The 14,047-nt window shown below is 38.3% G+C and overlaps 2 protein-coding genes across 12 annotated transcripts in view; one reads left to right on the forward strand and one right to left on the reverse strand.

Moving 5' to 3' along the window:
• Positions 1–986: 986 nt before the first annotated feature.
• Positions 987–8,462, reverse strand: LOC116713125 (myelin and lymphocyte protein-like). 2 transcript variants are annotated; one of them, XM_032553105.1, is made up of 5 exons: positions 7,967–8,460; positions 5,106–5,223; positions 3,877–3,943; positions 3,376–3,516; positions 987–2,178 (listed from the first exon to the last, which is right to left on the reverse strand). In XM_032553105.1, exons 2-5 carry the CDS (start codon positions 5,123–5,125, stop codon positions 2,104–2,106), a joined length of 303 nt encoding a protein of 100 aa, XP_032408996.1. In that variant the 5' UTR covers positions 5,126–5,223; positions 7,967–8,460; the 3' UTR covers positions 987–2,103. The 2 variants fall into 2 exon arrangements, 1 of the variants encoding a protein (XP_032408996.1); XR_004337792.1 differs by lacking the exon at positions 5,106–5,223 and having other exon boundaries at positions 7,967–8,462.
• Positions 8,463–10,758: 2,296 nt separating this feature from the next.
• The window catches only part of ccdc88ab (coiled-coil domain containing 88Ab), a 62,773-nt gene continuing 59,484 nt past the window's right edge, over positions 10,759–14,047 (forward strand). For 8 of the 10 annotated variants that reach the window (XM_032553103.1, XM_032553104.1, XM_032553095.1 and 5 more), the window contains exons 1-2: positions 10,759–11,462; positions 11,564–11,664. In XM_032553103.1, the coding sequence (XP_032408994.1) occupies positions 11,400–11,462; positions 11,564–11,664 (164 nt within the window). In that variant the 5' untranslated portion in view covers positions 10,759–11,399. The remainder of the gene's footprint in view (positions 11,463–11,563; positions 11,665–14,047) is intronic. The other 2 variants (XM_032553101.1, XM_032553102.1) reach the window with 1 other exon arrangement.

Consider the following 14,047-nt stretch of genomic DNA (forward strand, 5'->3'; position numbering starts at 1 on the left):
TGTCCAGTTATTCTTTTTTTGATTTATTTGCCTAGTCCCCCTGGTGTGTACACTTGCTCGTCCCCTGTGCCATTTTTTCTCTCTCTTTCTCTCTCTCCCCTCTCACACCTGCAGCTCGTTAACTAATCAGCTCAGGTCCTTTGTTCTGGTGTTCACTCTCCCAGTATTTATACACCTCTTCTCCTCTTTTTCCCCGTTGGTTCCTCTCATTAAATCCATTGGGTCCACCGTCAGTACACACATCATGACAAGATTTTATAAATATAAAAAAATCCCATTCATGTTTGCCTCGTTTGAAATACATTTATGGGACTGTTTTCTATTTTATAGCTGCGTGGTGTGGTTCAAATTGTATTTTACTGAACCATGCATCGTATTATGTTCCAAACAACTAGATCAATGTTGTAAATGAGAACTAGTTCTCTGTCATTTCGCCTGGTTAAATGAACAAACAAAACTATCATTTAGGATCATTAAGAGTACATTCTGATAAACATGTTTATCAAACGCTAGAATTATTTAATAAAGATTAAGGTCCATGTAATACTAATCATCAGTTTATAAATTAAATGATATATACTTCAGTTATTTTGTTAATAAAAGTCTTATTAGATAGACATTATGGTGGTATTGCATTGACTTTGTGAATCTTGATTTATTTTAAACTAAAATAAAACATGTGTGGTTATGAACATTTGTAGCTTTTTGTGCATTTTAATAAAAAAATTGGACAAAACATAAACAATCAACAAATAAATGATGTGATAAATAAAACTTTAAATAAACAAAAAGTGAAAAAAAAAGAAGTAGGATTAAATAAATGAAACACAGTGAGTGTTGAACTGCTTCTATCTCGTACTAAAACGACACAAAGTCCAGTTTCAGATGTTTTTCGACATCCATATTTTGAAATAGAAGTCAGAATGTCAGGTTGATTTTATCAACACAGATATACCTTAATGAATTCATTTCAATGTCCATCTTTTTTTTTAAATTTCATTTAATCAGCAGACCAACAGATATTCTAATTTCCAATCTATTTATTTTTGTGACAAGGATTATCAACATGCCTGTAAAGTGAAATCATTTATTTACAATCTCAAAATCTCAACGTTTATTCCACAGCACAGCGCATAAGAATGGGAAACCACACCGATTGTTCTCTAGGAACGGAATAAAAAAAGTGAATCAAAAACTAATCTCTTCATTTTTTTTATTTCATTTTTATTTATTCGTTTTATGATTTTCTCATTTAAAATGTTAAGAAAACAGACAAAAAGAGCAAACACAGTCGACTTGACCGTGACGGATGTGAAATAGATTATGAAATGTGTCAGACATCAAACTTTGTTTATTTTTTTCTAAAAAAAAGAAACAAAAACAAAAACACAGAAGTTTTGACCACTGCAATTTGACTCTAATTTATTTTGTCATTATTATTACTATTGTTATTATTAGTAGTAGTATTAGTAGTAGTAGTAATAATAGTAGTAATTTATTAGAATTTTCCTTGATTTGACCTTTATGTTGTTCTGGTACCCCTGTGTCACAGATTTAGAGTGTTAGATGTCCAGTTAATGAAATAATAAGGCAAATACCTGAAAAGTAACTTTCTTGCTTTCATAAAAAAAAAAAAAAAAAGAAAAGAAAAGCAACGTCAAAACATCTGGAGTGAATGATAAAATTGTATCTGGTTTAGTTTTAAAGGTTTCTGCTGCTGTAAAAAAGCTGCTTTGTGAAGGTCAAATGCCATGAAATGTTAGATGGAATGAAAACATTGAAAATCTTTTTTTCCCCCCTATTTGTTAAACAACACAGACTGTCTGAATGAATGCATTTTTCCAAAAGAATGACATTTTTTACGTACTTATATCAGCAGTGTCACTCCGGTTTATCTCACACAAACCTAGTCTAAATGGCTGCTTATCGTATCAAAACAGTAACTTATATTGTGCATAATGGGTTCCATCAATTTAGTTTTTTTTTTTTTTTTTTTTTAGCCATTTGCTTTAACAAAACAGAAAAACAAAAATGCATCACATATTTCATTATTATTCTGCGCCTCTTCTTGTGTTTGACGTCCGGAGGGGTTCAGGTTGTGCTTCAGGCTCTCTTCCATCGGATGGCAGAGAAAATGGCGTGGAGGAAGTAGAGGAGAGTAGCCACATGGGACGTCACCTGAAATATACAGACAGGAGTATTACAATGCCTGGATGCCAAATAGGAAGCAGAGAGACGTACATCAGCAGTAGCGCTATTTACGAAACAAAAGTCCAAATTCGAAATGGAAAAATAACTCAGAGGATTTTAGATTTTGGAGTGAAATTTGCAATCCTGTAATTCTGATCTTGAGAACAATCCCCCTGATGCCTGCAGTAGTTGTATGATCAACAGTGGATTTTATGAATATAAAAAAAACAAACAACCCAACAGCAATAAATGATTTCAAAACGTTGCTCTTTTTTTTTAAACTTCTGGACTTTATCAAATGTTCTGTACAAAACAAACAAACCTGTCGGTAAGAATATGAACAGTACGACACATGTAGCAATCAAGGTTGCTGAAGTGGGCACACTTTCCAACCAATATTTTGTCAAAACAATTTTTGATTCAGTATCTGCATTCCATCGTCTTCTGTGATTGCAATCTATCGCTCTCCCCCCGTCTCTGGTATTTGTCCACTTCGCCCTGCAAATCTTCTCCAAATCAATCAAATTGGAACGACAAAACGTGTTTCCGTACTGATTTACGAACCCTTGCTAGAACATTCCCTTATTTTTCACCTGCTAAACCCATTGTTTTGTACGGCAGAGTTTTAGAGCCACACTAAAAAAAAATAAAAATAGCAAAGATATAGTCATAAATTTACAATAATAAAATCATAATATTACAGGAATAGACTCGTATGAGAATAAAGTCATAATATTACAAACATAAAGGCATAATGTAATGAAAATAAAGCCGACAATAAAGTCAGAATAATACAGGAATTAAGAAAACAGTCATAATATTGTGACTTTATGTTTGTAATTTTATTATTTTTCTCATTTTCCTAGCTTGACCCTAATCCTCCATAATAATTGTGGACACTTGGATCTATGGGTGAAAATAAAATCAGTCCTCATCGTCAGCAGACAGCTGTAATCCACTCTGGAGCTATTTATAATTTCCTCCATCTTGATAAACGCCCCAGTCCCTTCCGAAGAAAAACTGGACAGAACTATTTTTACACTAGGTGAAGACATTGGACCCACAAAAGTCCAGGTTAATAATAAAACATTTTACTCAACAAGTAAAGTTCCTTGGCACAAAATTTTTAATATTTAGGCCCTTCAATTAAAGTGAACTGTCTTTAGTTAGGTGTGTTTTGCGTACCACTGCAGAAATGTCAAGTCGGTAGGTCTTCAGTACGTCTATACCAACTGTTGAAACGTTCCCTATCACAATGGTGATGTAGGCTAACACCACCGACGCACTGAGGTAGAAAACCGCCGCCACAAAATGAAAACCAGCATCCTGCAAGACGAGAGAAGGAAGACTGTCAACACTGAATGACTGTCATGAAATGTGTAGTTTTCTATTTGTGTGTGGGTGTGTGTGCGTGTGTGTGTGTGTGTGTAGGAGGGAGCATAATTTGATTTTCAACTGTACCATGCTTCTCTACAGGCTCCCTGACTATGGAAATTATATAACTTGAGCTACTTGAGGATATTTCATACTTTAGGGAGGGGATCAAAATGGAAAATGTGACTAGTGCGTGTCAAATGCTTTGTGTTAGCCTGACAGAATTAGCAATGGAAACAGGGAATGGTATTTTATGTGAATTTCTCTTATCTTAAGATTTTTTGTCTTGCTTGTGTTGCTGTCTTTGCTCACCCTTTTCACCACAGAGGCAATCTTGCTCCTCAGTTGTTTTTGATGCATGCAAGTCCACGCTCGCCTACTGTTCCAGAAACAAATTGAACAGAGTGTCTTACAGCCACAACGGAAGACAGAAACACAAGGCAGGGGGGAAAAATGTCAATAAAGAAAATTAAAACTTTTGGGAAGGCAAACCTTTATTCCATCTTCTTTTTTAGTGTCCAATCTCCACATCCAGTCAAACTCATCTTTCACAACTGCCTCCCTATATTGATCTTTCCTTTATTGAAGGAAAAATATCCGCGTCACGAGTCAATCTGCAGGCAATCTTCTTTAGATCAGCCGTCTTTATTTGTAATTCCATAAAGCAAACGGATTATGTGTGCTTTTTTTTTGTTTCATTTACTTCGACTCATGTTAGTTCATGTTATTTCGAGAATTCGATCACACCCAACAAAAAGCCAGAAAATTTCACAGACCTTTTTTCCCCCCTTTGAGTCCAATAAATTGTTGGACCATCATTTCTTACTTTTCTCAAACATAAATTCACGTTTTTCAATTACTAGAACTTTGATAAAAGATAAATAATAAAGCCATTTAGAGCTAAACAGTCAACGGTAATTAGGTTTCCTAAAACGTTAATTGCATCAAATGTTCTGTGTCGTATTCTACTTATTAATTTGTTGCGGGACAAAATCCTTTTTGCCCCAATGTTACCTTTTTTGCTGCGGTATAGTAATATTTAATTAGAATTGAGTAAACTTGGCCTTTAAGCAGGTATTAAACATATTTTTTATTAATTCCTGTTTAGTGATCCAAAGTAATATTAGCGCGAATGCAATATAGCTGCAGAAAATTAATTAACAGAAACAAAGATTAAAAGCAAAAATCTATAGTCCTACATTAAAGTCCTGCATTAAAGAAAACATGAAGTCAAACGTGAATTCAAGAGTAGCCATTAAAATTAAACCATCTTGAACTTATTTTTATGCATGTTCTATGTCTTAAATTATTTATATTAAAAAAAAAATTATAAATACAAAAAATAATACTGATAACTTTTAGCAGAACTAGAAACATTTTGGAAAGATGTTGGGCAATTTCCTCATTTATTTACCAAAATGTTTGTCATTTCCCCAATTTCTGCACCAATTATCAATAATAAGCAACTCTGAACGCAGCTTTTTATTTATTTTTTTGTTTGTTTGTTAATTGCAGCTAGACAAGCAGCTCCTCTTACTAACCAAATGTCATGTTTCATCATGGATCAACAGCCGCTGAAGACCAGGACGGACAACTGCTGGAGGCATTTAGAAATCACCCTCTGGTTACATCGATGGACTTGTCTGCTTACCGCTGTCTCTGACAAAACAGTCGCATGTGAACATGAAAAATATTTTCATATCGACAACTTTGTACTTTCTACTCCATTTTGCATAAAAAGATATGATTAAAAATCCTGCTTGAGTCAGTCTTGGTTGCAAGCAAACAGTTTACCTGGAGGGTCAAACAGGCACAGCCAATATCTGAAAAGGACTGCAAGTTAGCTTTTGGTTTCCAAGAAATCCTACTTTGCCTCTGGTTTACTGTAGGTCATGTTAATCCTAAATGCTTAAACAAAGGACTAACTGAGCTTTAAATGAGTCGGTGTGGTTTGGAGGAATCGTGGTAATGTAGGCTGTAACAGAAATGTGCTACATTTGACAGTTAAAAGGATTTTTAGGAGTGAGGTTGTGTGAAGTCATCCCTACTGGTTCCCTTTCCTGTAGTCAAAGTATTTTGCATTAGAGTTTAGATGAAACAGTACTGGAAGGCTGTTCAAACAGATCTCATATTTTAGCCGATTTTGGTCACTTAAGAGGAATTTTTAACCACAAAACGTTCATATCCCGTTGGTACTGCGCTGCTAGACTTCATCTTCCTGCATTTCAAAATAGGTTGCTGACAAGTTTTTTGTGTTTCTTCCCCCCCTCAGCTGAACAATTTCCATGTTCACCAAAGGTAGACTGTGAGCTGTACTCCTGTTCATACACCTGACTGCAACTCAACCTCCAGGAAACTGCAGCATCTAAAAAAGAAATTTAAAAAATCAAAGAGAGGACAGGGAATAAGCGCAAGATGTCACCTGAAAAATGTCAACATAATTACAAACGCTAAAGTTTACAACACTTCTGGAAGAATCAGAGGAGCAATACGGCAGCAGCTAATGGCTACATTATGGTGTTTTGTGATTGTTTTTCAGACATTTAAAAAAAAACTTAAAGTGATATCTTTTCATATCAAAGTTGCATGCTGTGTGTATTTTTTTTTTAAAGTGATATAAATCAGATAGGACGCTAGCTAGAGCTAACTGTTAGCTTCACACAGATCTAAGGATTGTTTTTAAGCAAACTCTGAAACTACCTTTGTTTACAAAGAGAACCCACGTTTGAGTCTGCGATTGACATATTTTCTTAAATACTAAAAAATAAATAAATAAAAAACAAACTGGGTTGAGAGCAGCCAGCAAAAAGTTTGGAAAAAAAAAACAATTTCCAGCGTCGGCCCTCTGTCAGCTTCCTTTAAATCAGATCATTCCATTTGCTGTAAGCTGCGGTTTGTACAAGGACCTTTTGGTATGGTGCACAAGATGGTCTAAGAAAAAGCAGAATTTCAATTAATGCAGCCTGAAGCACGGCTCCTACGGTTTCAAGCCTACATAACATGTCATGTTATTGTCTTCCAACCACAATAAATCTCTGCCTAGACATTCATTTGCCACCGTCTCCTTTGAGCAGTCAGATGTTGCACTGCAGTGGCTACAAGCCTGGAAAAAGTTGTGATTACAACCTCTGCTAGTTATATATATATATATATATATATATATATATATATATATATATATAAAGATAAAAATGAGGAGGGTTGCTTGATGTCGAGCCACCCAAAACTCCCAACACGCATCTAGAAATAAAAGCAGCTTTTAATCATGTGGGAACTTATCAGATCCCATCTCATTGCCTGAAACGAAGCATGGCTGTTGCATCATGAGACCTCCGGTTCCATCAGTGTCCCTGCTGTAAAAACGGCTAAATGAAGCAGATTCAGACCCCTGGCACCATTTCATTCTTTCCCGCTCACCGTCATAAATAAATATTTCATACTTCATGGCTGATGTCCCACAGTTGCTCTGTGTCATACCCATAAAAAAAATAAAGTCATCTGCGGGAAAAAAAGCCCTTGATTGAACAAAAGAAGCTTGTATGTAGAGTCATATCTGGGCAATAAAAGCTGGTTTGATTTAACCTATCATCTAAAAATCACATTTTTATTATTATTTATGTCCAAATCCAGCCGATTCAACTGAACCCATTCATACTTACGCTGCAGCCCCCCCCCCCACACACACACCTGATGGGGGACCAAAGCGCATTGGCTACACCAACAACAGCCCCGGTGCCGTTTGGCGCAAAGGATGCAAGGCCCAGGAGGATTGCGCAAAAGTGCCTCCCGGTGCGCATCCGTCCCTTCCACTGGTTTAACGGGCACTGCGCATGTTTGTCGCACAAACTTCCACACCGGATGCCAACAAAAGGGGGCGAGGAGAGCGCAGCGATCCGAACGTGACCTGAATCCTTAACCATCTCTCCATAAATAGGTGAGGCAGGAGGATGGGCTTAAACGTGAAGGGGGGGTTAGAAGAATGAATGGGATAACAGGGTGGAAATAAATTTAAAAAAAATTAAAAAACAAAGCTTACGCCTTAACGCAGCTGTCTACAAACAGCAAAGGTTTTTATTTTCCTTTACTGTATTCTTTTCAAATCAAAGATGAAAAGCGCAGCTTGGCGAGTGAGGATGGAGTGAGGGAACGCATCCTCATCCAGAGCCATCTGACGCATGGTGCTTCCAAGTCTCTCTTCGGGTCTCCGAGACTGCGCCCCCCCCCCCCCCCCCCCCACACACACACACCTTCTTACATCCAGTTTACCCCCCCCCCCCCCAAAAAAAAACAACAACAAAAAAAACTTGCACACACCAACACGATACCATGGAACCCCGCAATGATAATCAAATTTAAAAAGCAACATAAAAAATAAATAAGCATCCAGGAGTCCGTGTCCTACCTTCTCGATCCGGAGTTGACGGTTCGCAGTTAAGTAGTAAAACGGCTCTTCTGCGATGCGAGCAAGTCGAAGGAGTAAAAGCAGGAGGCGGTGGAGGAGGAGTGGTGGCGGAGGTAAAGCCCGTAGTGGGGAACGGTAATGGAGACTCAGGCAGCTCTTATACGCTAGTCAAGACAGCGTATCCAACCACCGAGACGCACAAAGGGAGGGAAGAGTAGTCCGAATTCCCATGCACACTGGGGTTTCTTTTTCCCCCACCCCTTATTTGCTGCCCTTATCTTTCGCTCTTCTTGCCTACTCCTCGTTTCCATGCAGCGCGACCTGAGTGACCTGTATGATCGGATGACCGGAGCGGCGCTTCATCAGCAAACCCGCATTCGCTGAGAGGAGGCGCGCGGCGCAGCGGACCTCTTCCTCATTCTTCCCTTCCCGGTTTCTCCCCCGGCTCCGCGAAAAGAGAGAGGAGGAGAGCGAGAGTGCTTGGGTGTGGGCGTGAGAGTGTCCGTGTGTGCGCGCAGGTCTCTTTCGTCTGTTCCTTCCTCTCCTTCTCACACACACACCCACACACACCAAAACACACACACACACACACTCTTACCCTAGGGTGATTTAGAGAGAAAAACTAGCAGCAGAAATCCACAGCTCAATTAGAATAATATGACAACACCACGACTATTTGTCATACACTGCACAAATCTGACCTTTATGGAAGAATGGCAAGAGGAAAGATGTTGTTGAATGAAAATCATACAAAATCCTCCTTGCAATTTGTTAAAGGTCATATATGAAATGTGGAGGTTCACGTTTACCTTACCAGCAGGACTAAACCACCCTAAACTAACACCATGGGCATGGTTTAGGTTCATGAATATTCTTGTGTTAGAAGGATTCTGTCAAAGTCCAGGTCTGAATCATTAACCACTGAGAATGTGTGAATGAGCTTGAAAAGTGATGTCTAAAATGAAAATTGTCTAAATGTGCGCAGCTTTTAGGGACATACTTTCAAATAGTAAAGTAAAAGTTAAAGAGGTATAAATAATTTAGGAAGTCATTGTTAAGGAAGTCTTTACTATTTTTATTGTTTCATCCAACATCGGAAATTAGGATATATCTAGTTTTCAATGCATGTTTACCATTTCAACTGACTGCACATGCTCAGGCACAAGCACGGACAACACTGCCTGCTATTCTGAATGCGAGTGAGAACTATTTCTTTGGAAAGGCTGCTTAAAGTGACAGTTTTCACTGAGCTTTTATACCTTTATTCATACTACACAGTTGGGAAACTCTGTTTCCCAAATTCCCATATCAGCGATTGCCTTTTAATTGGCAGTTTCGCCGCATGACCTCTGCTCCTTTTGCACACAACCAGAGCCGTTCATCAAGTAGGTGTCTCAAATCCCAAGACGTTTCTGACAGTTTAACCTTGTGTGACAGTGACTCCCTGTTGAACATTTTCCTTCAGAAAGTCCAAATTAAATCCACTTAATTTAGTCATGACTTGATTCTTTTATTCATTATGATTATTTTTGACTGATAGTCTTAAGCTAAATAACCATGAATATGAAACCCCCCTCTCCCCCACATACAGTGCAATTTCACCATAGAGTTAAATAAGCACAAGATATAGGAGATGAAATATGCTCCATCCTTAGAAGTTTCATTTGAAGGTTATTCATATAAAGTAGTAAACATTTACTTTTTGTTCAAAGTACTGCTTAACTGTGATCCCTGTAGTCATTTGATGTAAGAAAAACATGGGTTGCATCATAAATTATTCCCAGAACTGGCCTAAGGTATTAGCCAACTAAACCCCAAACCATCAGAGGTCTCCTATAAGTACGCTGAATTTCAACATTTGCTGTTTTGAAGGGTGACTGAAAAATGTGTGAATGTATGTAACCTTGATTTAACCAGGTATGTGTCATTGAGATTACAAAATCTCTTTTTCAGGAGAGACCGGGCCGAGGCTGGCAGCAGAAAGAAATTATATGAGAGTTTCATATGAAAAGGTTTTTATATGTAAAAAAAAACCCTCTCATATCAGGTGAGTTCTATTAATATGCTTGGGATTTTTATGAACATAAACAGTTCTCAAGTGTTTGAAACCTATGAAGTTATTGTATATTTTTGGGGTAACAACATATACAATAACTTCATAACTTTGGCTGGGGGGAGGGCATTAAACCTACAATGCATCGGTTCACATGCACTAATGTTTTCTTTGGTGGACACAGGGCACCAAAACTCTGAAGCTCAGGGTTTTCCACAATTTAGAAGTTCCTAAATTTTCAGTCTAAGATTATGCTACTAAAATAAAAATATTAATTTATTCTACATAGAAGGATGCAACACACGTGTCCACGACTGTATGAGTTCGCTGTTTACCCACCAGGTGTCAGTAGCATCATTGCACTTTTCTCACACACTGCACGAGGTCGCTGCAGACAAAGGGGGTAATAAGGATGACCTCTATGCATGCTTAAATAGAACTGCAATAAGCAAACGCATATTCATTAAGATCTAAATTATGCCAGTGGAGAGATTATAAACATAGTTTTTGATTTAGAAAAAAGAGCTGGTTTGCTTCCTTTCCACACATTCTACTAGAGCCTAATAAATAAAAATGACTTGCATGATAAAGTGTTGACTAAGAAGTATTCCTTGCAATGACTCAGAGGAAATTTGAACAGAGAGGATGCTTTGATCCATGCCCTAGTTTTCTTTGAGCAGGAAGGGCGGAGGGAGATGCTTGGCGACCAGGGAGGCGGTTCTTCGTGTCCTCCAGTCATCCTCTCAACTCTTCAGCTCAGTTAGTGTTCGGCGTTTGAAAGGAGTCAGACTGCAGCCCGCGTCTGGAAGTCATTTTATTGACAAATACGAGAAGAGAGCCGACTACCCGAAAAGGAGGACCTTAAACATCTGGATTTTTATATGTATATTTTGCCTCGCTGCAGGATATGTACCCTTTAATTAACCGCCTCGGATGAATATTAGATTTCCCGTGTGCTGAAATCTTCTGCCACTAACGGTCCACAGCTTACCTGGCACAGGTTCGCCGCATTTGACCGCTTTTTTTTTTTTTTTTTTTTTTTTGCCGAGCTAGCTGAACCCGGCTGACCTTACATCACAGAATACCTTCGTGGTTTGAAAGTTTTAATTTTGAAAAATGTGATTCCATGTCTCTTTTTTTTTTCTGGGAGGAAGCCAAGCCCCTTCATTGGCATCTGACACAGCTGGGTCGTGTCAAGAAGATTGAGGATTAACGGGTTTTTTTTTTCTCCCCCTCCTTATTAAAGAAACCCCATTTTCTTGGCTTTGTTTTACCCCCAAATAAAGGTCGAATAAGCAACATGAGCGGAGTGTAAATAAACGCAGGTTTCTCTCATATTTCCCTCCACATATCAGCTGAAATAAAGGGCACCAAAAGAATATGGAAAACGAGGTTTTCACCCCACTGCTGGAGCAGTTCCTGCTCACGCCTCTGGTCTGCTGGGTAAGGAGGACCCCCTCAATTCAATATTCAGATGTACTCTCAAAATTATCACACTGTTTTGTTTTTTATTTATGTTAATTTGCATTTTATTTTTGTTACAGGTAAAGAGTGTTGGGCACTCGACAGTGACCGATGGCATTAAATTGTCGGAATACATCGAGTTGGTGGATGGGATTTACCTGAACGAGATCATGTTTGAGATGTAAGTGATTTGACAGGAAGGGAGACATTCCCATCTGTCCCTCTGCTTTGGCCTACATCGAGGGACAGAATTAGCCAAATGAGGGCATGCGAAACTAGATTTACAGTCGGGGTGTTGTGTGTGTGCGTGTGTGTGTGTGTGTGTGTGTAGTGGCCTTTTTCTGCGATCATTTACATTGTGGTGAGGGGTTAAAACGACACTAACCCTCAGGCCTTTTTTCTTCTTTTTTTTTAGGGTCATCCCTTTGAACAGATTAAAACAACTGCAGCTTCTGTCGAGTTTTTCAATTGAATGTAGGCTACTCACAAAGGGACACTGTTTTGGGTCCAATGCACAGTCAAAAATGTTTATGCAAGGCTCGTTTTGAGGCTTTCTGGGCCCATTTGTTGGTTTTTGTTTTTTTTTAGTCAATTTAAACGGCTGATTCCAATTTTCAATTTTGTCCCCTGAAGGATGTAGTTCATATGAAAATTGTGCTCTAGGTCCTTTGATGGAGATGTTAGTTTGGAATCTAACAGAAAATGAAAAATTGTATGATTATCCCAATTTATTCAGAGTAATAACCATTTGTAGTGAATTATAAATTAAAATTAAATATAAATATTTGCATTTTAGGGGGAAAACAAATGTGTAAATCACCGGTCAGGGGGAAAGCGCTGTGTCTGATTGGTCGGTGCATTTCTGCCCTGTTTTGCGGATACACTGCTTCACAACTTTCAAATGCCATGATTTTTACTCCACTCTAAAGTCATTTGCTAGATGCTGAATGTAGGTTAGTTCCTAATGCAGCTCTGTTTTGGATGCAGTGAGAATGGGTTGTCGTACATCCTATTGGTTGGTGCGTTGATGGAACAAAAATTGCAAGATTGATTGGGTTTAATGAATGGGAGACTGCCAATCTGATCAGAGCCGATGCAGGAAAAATGAGCTTATTCCAATCTCTGTCCAACTGATTGTTGCATCTCTAATCTGTGGTGCATGGCTGCAGCATGCTGCTCCACTTTCAAATGCTTTTTTTTTTTTTCTTTTTCCTTTGTACTACTCGGTCATTTGCAGCAGATTGGAAGATACCCTGGCTCCTTGAGGTGGCACCCTGTTGTGTTACAGATTAGTCTGCAAATAGAAGCCTTAAGCATGAGAACCACTTAGTATCTGCAGAGAATCTGGATTTGGGGGAAAAAAATGCAAGCTGGTCATGGAGGAAGACCCAAAAGCACATGTTTGTTTTTTAATCCAATTAAAGCAAAATTAGACTGTTTGCTCCATTTCTTGGTGTTGAGGGGAGCATTACATGTCAAATTTGTCTCTTTCCACTCACTGAATTATGCATAGGGCATGAAAGGAGACGGATTTCCACTCCTTTGTCTGGCTCCAGGCAGCTACTTCCTGCTATTAGGATTTTCCATATTCATTTTTTTTTTAGATTTTTTTCCACTAATACCAGGCTTTACACTGTCAGCGTTTTATCCCGCTTGCCAGTCTTAGGGAGTATTCAGCCATGGCTTCTTCCAGTCGAAGGGATCGTCACTTTGCAGGAGGGGATTAAGTGTGGCACAACTTGTGTCGCCTCCCATCAGTTTGAGTCAAAGTCTCGCCAATTTGGCAATAGTTACAGTACATAAAGAGGATCGCAAGTGTTTGTTATAAAAGTAAAAGAACATATAAATAAACATAAATATATATAATGTGAAGAGAAAAAAAACAAAGGCAGTATTTTAGCCTTGATATTTGATACAAGATATTTGAATACAGGTATTTAGTGCAATTATCAAGAGCTTTTTTGACATTGGAAGAAGTGTACAGATGATTTTAAATACAAAAACATTTGTATTCAGGAAGTATTTTTCTTAATCCATTCATCCATTGTGCATTTCCAGAAAAAAAAGGATAAAAAGCACAGAAAACATGTTTGGTCCGCCGTAATTCAACTCTGGTTTGCCTAGAAAGTCCGCTTCTTTTGGGGAGGTGTGAATGCTCAATCAGACTCATGCGGACTAAAAAAGCGAACTCTGGTCCACCTAAAAACCTGGGTCTTAATTCGTTTGAAGTGAACTCTGGCGTGGTTTGAATTTCTATGTTAATGCAAGCTGACCAGAGACCACTCCAAAAGCAGGAAGCAGGTTATTTTGGGTAAATATTACCAAAACAAACCTGTGTCTCTAGGGCTAGTAGGCGAAATGTCTCGTGGTCTTTTACCAACGACAAAAGTGAAGTCCTGCTAAAATCTGACACTGCTTCATATTTGTTTACATTTTGTTAAGAAGGAAGAGGTTTTTCAATTGGTTTGAACACCCTTAGTTTGGAAAAGTATAAACCGTTAGCATGAAATATGTGTAGGATCCCTTTTTTGCACAAAAACTAGATTAACCCTGCTGGCTGTTTC

This window comes from Xiphophorus hellerii, chromosome 22 (genome assembly GCF_003331165.1).
Source record: "Xiphophorus hellerii strain 12219 chromosome 22, Xiphophorus_hellerii-4.1, whole genome shotgun sequence".
NCBI classification, from domain to species: domain Eukaryota; kingdom Metazoa; phylum Chordata; class Actinopteri; order Cyprinodontiformes; family Poeciliidae; genus Xiphophorus; species Xiphophorus hellerii.